The sequence below is a fragment of the Cebus imitator genome, unplaced genomic scaffold, assembly GCF_001604975.1.
Source record: "Cebus imitator isolate Cc_AM_T3 unplaced genomic scaffold, Cebus_imitator-1.0 Scaffold178, whole genome shotgun sequence".
Classification (NCBI taxonomy): Eukaryota; Metazoa; Chordata; class Mammalia; order Primates; family Cebidae; genus Cebus; species Cebus imitator.
The window spans coordinates 3,914,632-3,920,860 of NW_016107493.1; the positions used below are offsets into that span (position 1 = coordinate 3,914,632).

A 6,229-nucleotide genomic window follows, 5' to 3' on the forward strand; every position below is an offset into this window, starting at 1 on the left:
CTCCCAAATCTGCTGAGAGGCTCTAGAAGCCACGATACTCTAGTGGCAATCAATGGGCACCATTAGCACCCAGATCTTGGATTCGAAATGCCATTCTTCAATAAATGTAACCAGAGCTCTTTGGAGAAATGGCTGATTCCAGGGACAAAAAGTGCAAGATGAGCTTAAAGGGGATCCTACTGGCCATATCTAGGACAATCTGAATATCAAAATAGATATTAATAATTATGGCTTATAATCTATTGAATAAAATAGAAATCCATGAGTCCATGACATACCGAAATGAACAAATGAACAAATAAATGGAACAGAAATGCACTAATTTATAAAAGAAAAATGTCAATTAATAAATGTTGAAAAAATGATGGAATCTGAAAATCACCATTTGGCAATCATTATCATAATAACTGTCAGATAAGAACTATCAATAGATGCTAAAACTAGTGGGTAATAATTTGATGAGGAACAGGATACTTAGTCTCAAAGTATCTCTCATTAAATGTTTACTTTGATCACTTGGTTGAGGTAGTATCTGCCAATTTCCATCACTACACAGTGAAATAGCAGTGTTAATTTAATTAACTATTAACTATTATTGACTTTACAGTAGAAAAAACCAGGAGATTACCTTAACCAAGAGATCAGAGTTAATCAATACCACTTGTAATGGGCTAAACATACATTATGCATCTCTTGATAGGATGCTCTGAGAATATGGCATCATTTCTGCCAAGAATGCATTATCGGAATCTAATCATGAGGATGCATCGGAATCTAATCATGAGGATGCATCATCCTAAACTGAGGACATCCTACAAAGGTCATGAGAGAGAAATAAAGACAGAAGAACTGTTCCAGATGGAAACAACAAAATGCACTGTATCCTTTAAAGGACATTAGTGAGACAACTGGCAAAATCTGAATGGGCTCTGTGGATTAGATAACATTGTATCAACATCAACTTCCTGATGCTGATGGTTGTAGTGTGTTTATGTAAGACAGTGTCCTTAAGAGTGTCCAAACGTCCTTGTTTTTAGTAAATACACACTTAAGTACTATGGGGTAATAAGGTATACCAGCAACTTACTGTTAAAATAGCCCAGGGGGAAAAAAGAGAGAGAGATTGAATGATATGGCAAAAGCAGTAATATGTTAAAAAACTGAAGAATTGATGTGAGGGATATACAAGAGTTCTTTATACTATTCTTGGAACTTTAAGATTAAAATTATTCCAAACTTAAAAAACAAAATCACACCTCCCTAATTTTAAGAAAATCAACTGCAATTTATAGTTTTAGTCTTTTAAAAAAGTTCAGAGGGTTGCACTAACTCTTTGAACCAACATTACAAATTCTAACATAAATTCAGAAGTTTTTATTAATTTTTTTAATCCAAAAAATAGTGTTTATGAATTAAACAAAGATGAATCCTGTTCTCATGAAGCTTACATTCTAACAAGTTAAAAATATCAGGAGATTGAAGATTTATTGAAAGAGGTTTTAGATATTCAAAGCGCCATTTAAGTAAATGGCAGGTGGTAGGTCTAGGATAGGATAACCCAAGTTTAACTAGTTCTAATATACACAGTCCTCAAGTTAATTTCCTTAGGGCTCACCTTACATATTATTGATTTAATATATCTGGAAAGTCACCTGTTAGAATAAATAAGAGTATTAAGGAAGATGTCAATATAAAAATTAGGGCCTAAATCAATAATTGGAGTCCAGAAACAAGGACAAACCATATTATCTCTTCTCAAGATGCTTTATACCATCATAAATCATATAATTTTTAGGACAACTAATCTTAAACAAATTTCTTTAAATATACAGCATCTTTCTTAGTTGCTTACTCCAGTAAAAGCTCCATATGATTGGGAGAAGAAGAGATGAGCAGCAGGGCCAGATCTACTACGAAGTTCCTTTATTTCTTCTTGGGATTCATGTAACATTCCTAGACACTCCATATTTCTGTCCTGTAACTCATGCAGCTAAAAAAAAGAAGAATGATAGTATATTTTATTGCCTTCCCAAAACAACACTAGGGAAAAAACTCCTGAAACCTTTTGCGATAAGTATTAATTTTATGCAGAGGGCTAGCTAACTTTATGAATATCATTTCAATACAAGGACTCTAAAACAAACTAAGTATAAAGAGTATATTCTGAGCTACCAGAATTAAGGAGTGTCTTGGCCAAAATCATACATAAATGTGACTTCCTAAAAGTCTGAAATGTAGCTGAGACTACGAGAACTGTCAATTTAATATTGAATCTTCATACCCTAGCAGAGGAAGTACACCAGCTATAGCCAAATTGGGTTTAGTATAATATTAATCTTTTTTTTTTTTAAAAAAATCACTCTGAAGTCTGTAAGTGACAAGATCAAGAGTCTACAAAGTATTATATAGGATGTCAGGGTGCTCAATACTCCTAAACAAGTAGTTTCCCCACCTTGTTTCAGAGCCTTCTTTACAACTAGACATACAAATCTGGTAAAAGAGTACATAATTTTCAGAGTATATTTTAACTATAAAATTTCTTCAAGTGTAGTATATGTCCCAGCTTGTCACAATCACCAGGTTTGAAGATGCTTATTAAAAATGCAGATCCTAGGCTCTCACTCCAGACAACTTGAAGTAAAGCTCTTGGGACCGTGCCTAGAAACCTCCATTTAAAACTTGCTCTCCCAAGTGATTCTTTCCCCTCCGTCCTACAAGGTATCACTCTACTGCCCAGGGTTGAGTGCAGTGGTGTGATCATGGCTCACTGCAGCCTCAATCTGCTGGGCTTAAGTGATCCTTCTACCTCAGCCTCTTAAGTAGTGGGGACCACAGGTGTGCGCCAGTAAACCTAGCTAATTTTTTAACTTTTTGGAGAGATGAGGTCTCCTTATGTTTTACAGGCTGGTCTCAAATTCCTGGGCTCAAGCCATCCTCCCACCTTGACCTCCCAAAGTGCTGGGATTATAGCCATGAGCTAGTGTGCCCGGCCCCAGGGGATACTAACGCATGCTAAAGAATCACCAAGTTATATCTAACATATAAAATTTTATGTAGATAGAAAGTAAGAGATTTTTCCTACTTCTCCTGACACACCTGCAAAAACATTTACTACTAGAAATTATCTTATTTCAAAAACTGCTGAGCTAGTTAAGGTCGATTGGTAAAAGAGTCATATACTCTTTACGAATCTTATAAAGTTGAGGTTTTCTCTATTAATCAAGAAGGATGTTGCCATGTTACCAGTTTTAGAGAAAGGACTTTTAAAATGCTTTATTCTTTGTTTTTGAGATGAAGTCTTGCTTTGTTGGCCAGGCTAGAATGCAGTGGCGCATCTCGGCTCACTGCAATCTCTACCTCCCGGGTTCCAATGATTCTCTTGCCTCAGCCTCCTGGGTAGCTGAAATTACAGCGCTTGTCACCAATCCTGGCGAATTTTTGTGTTTTTAATAAAACACAAAAGATGGGGTTTCACCATGTTGGCCAGGCTGGTCTCGAACTCCTGACCTCAGGTGATCCACCTACCCTGGCCACCCAAAGTGTTGGGATTACAGGCATGAGCCACGGCGCCCAGCCAAAATGCTTTACTTCTTAGATCTCATAATTTCATCTTAACTTCTGTTGTTGCTTTTTAAATCTGGTAATTCCCCTTCAATAATTCTTATTCATGAAGATGAAAGAAACTAGTTATTCTTTCCCCTCCTGAATTACACAAGATAAATATTTCATTACCTCCATCGTCAGTTGTCTTTGGGCATCTTTGGAAGCTTGCAGGTGAAGTCTTAGTTCTTCCTTCTCAATCACATGCTAACAACATATTAAAAGAAACATGTGAAGCTTTTCCAAATAAAATATAGCTATTCTCTTTCTTGTAAAGACATCTGAAGAATTCCTTTCCGGGTATCATCTTAAAGCCTACAAAAAGGTAAACTTTCAAAAGCTAAATAAGAGCAATAAAATGGGCAGAATACAAAATCTATCAGGGTGTTAAGAGGACAATGAGCATGAGTCAATAATTTACACCATTTTCTGAGGAAGCTCTAACCCCATTTTACAAAGAGAAATAGTGACTTGAAAGTACTTATTCCTGACATATGATGTAAAGAAGATTAAAACAGCAATCAGATTAAGGCATTTTAAAAGGGCAGGGACCATGTTTATTTTGCTTATTGTATCTAGCACTTAGTATGGTGCAAGATACTATGTTAGTGCTTAACAAATATCTGTTGAATGAATAAATAAGCCTACTTCTTTAAGTTTATGCTGAAGATCTACAATCTGCGACAAAAGAGAAGAAATCTCTTCTTGGTATCGAATCAACTCATCACTCTTCCCTGATAATTCTTCAGTCATTCTGGACATCTGAGCATTTGTTTCACCTTGGAAGCAAAAAAAAAAAATTACAAAATTAATATAAACTGAGAGCAGAAGTTGACAAACTATGACTTGTGAGCTGAATCTTGTTTTATAACAAGCAGTGGACTGTCATGAATAGATTTTTCTTCAACATAAAAAAATAAACCCAGAGAAACCAATAGAGACTAAAGGTTCTTCTGAAATAGGCTAATGCTGGGAATTGAATAGGAGACAATGAAGCTAAAAAGAGAGATGGCTTGTAAAGGCAAGCAGGCTAAAGGTTTTGCTTTAATTTTTTTTTCTTTATGAAAATGATATTTGCTCAATCTTTTTCTTTATGAAGGAAAGCAGGCTGAAAGGTGAGCAAGTGCAAACAGGTAATCTCATTTATTTCTTTGAGAACTCTTTAGAGACATAAAATCCCAAGAGCAATGAAAATTAATCTTTACAAATCTAACAAAGGAACATTTCCAGAATGGAACAGTCACAATCTATAACAGAATGTGATAAAGCCATGGAAATGCTTCGGTAGGAAAGAGACTTTCTGGAATACCTGGCAACTGGGTAAAACCTCAAGAGCAATTCTTATAGCCTGGCCTTCTTACCTGCACATGAAATAGAGCCTCTAGAATTCCACTGGGAATTTATTCATTCTTTATTTCATATGAAAAATGTGATATGTAAACACAAGCAGAAAAACTACTACTCAGTGTCATATAAAACTATTTTAAAATTGATAGGAAGCCTCTAACATTTCAAAGAATGGTGATACAGAGGCAGGAGATCTGGATCTGAGCTCTTGAGCAAGTCATTTCCTGTATTTTAAAGTGTAAAACGTGGGTAATGAATTCGTGGTGGAGGAGAAAATTCAATTTACACTCCTTCTGGTTCTCTAATATTCTGCTATTCTAAGGTATCACATTTTGAAGCCCACAGCCCAATTGATGTGATAGTATTATATCATTGCTGTCAATTTAAGAGGCTATATATAGTAGTCCCCTCTTATCTGTGGGGGATACACTCCAGGACCTGCAGTGGATATGTGCACTATTACAGACAGTACCAAACTCTATACTACATATATTATGTGTTTTCCTACAAACATATACCTATGATAAAGCTTAATTTATAAGTTAGGCATAGTAAGAGATTAATAATGACTACTAATAAAACAATTATAACAATATCCCAGGCACCACTACTTTTATGCTTTGGGGCCATTAGTAAGTAGCGTAAGGGTTACCTGAACACAAACACTGCAATACTGTGACAGTTGACCTGGTAACTGATGGTTACTAAGTGACTGACAGGCAGGTAGCATATACTGAGTGCAGATGTTGGACAAACGGATGATTCACATCCCGGGAAGGATGGAGTAGGATGGCACAACATTTCATCACACTACTCAGAATGGCTTATGATTTAAAACTCATGAATTATTTATTTCTGGAATGTCTTACTTAATATCTTCAGACTGCAGTTGGCCACAGTAAACAGAAACCATGAGAAGTGAAACAGCAGGTAAGGGACAACTGTTGTATTTATGGAGAAATTAAATAACTTTCTTCAGTGAAGCCAATCTTTTTCCAATTGATTTGTTTTTTAAAAAAATAGTTAAAAAGAACAAAGCGGGAGGCCTCACACTACTGGACTTCAAACTATACTACAAGTCTACAGTAATCAAAACAGCATGGTACTGGTACCAAAACAGAGATATAGACCAATGGAACAGAACAGAGGTCTCGGAGGCAACACAACATAGCTACAACCATCTGATCTTTGACAAACCAGACAAAAACAAGCAATGGGGAAAGGATTCCCTGTTCAATAAATGGTGTTGGGAAAGCTGGCTAGCCATGTGCAGAAAGCAGAA

The 6,229-nt window shown here is 35.9% G+C and overlaps 1 protein-coding gene across 5 annotated transcripts in view; it reads right to left on the reverse strand.

Annotated features, from left to right (window-relative positions):
- TRAK2 (trafficking kinesin protein 2) overlaps positions 1-6,229 on the reverse strand; it is a 67,715-nt gene that overhangs the window by 10,825 nt on the left and 50,661 nt on the right. For all 5 annotated transcript variants that reach the window (XM_017545283.2, XM_017545287.2, XM_017545284.2 and 2 more), the window contains exons 8-10: positions 4,249-4,379; positions 3,733-3,807; positions 1,853-1,990 (exon numbers count right to left, since the gene is read on the reverse strand). In XM_017545283.2, the coding sequence (XP_017400772.1) occupies positions 1,853-1,990; positions 3,733-3,807; positions 4,249-4,379 (344 nt within the window). The remainder of the gene's footprint in view (positions 1-1,852; positions 1,991-3,732; positions 3,808-4,248; positions 4,380-6,229) is intronic.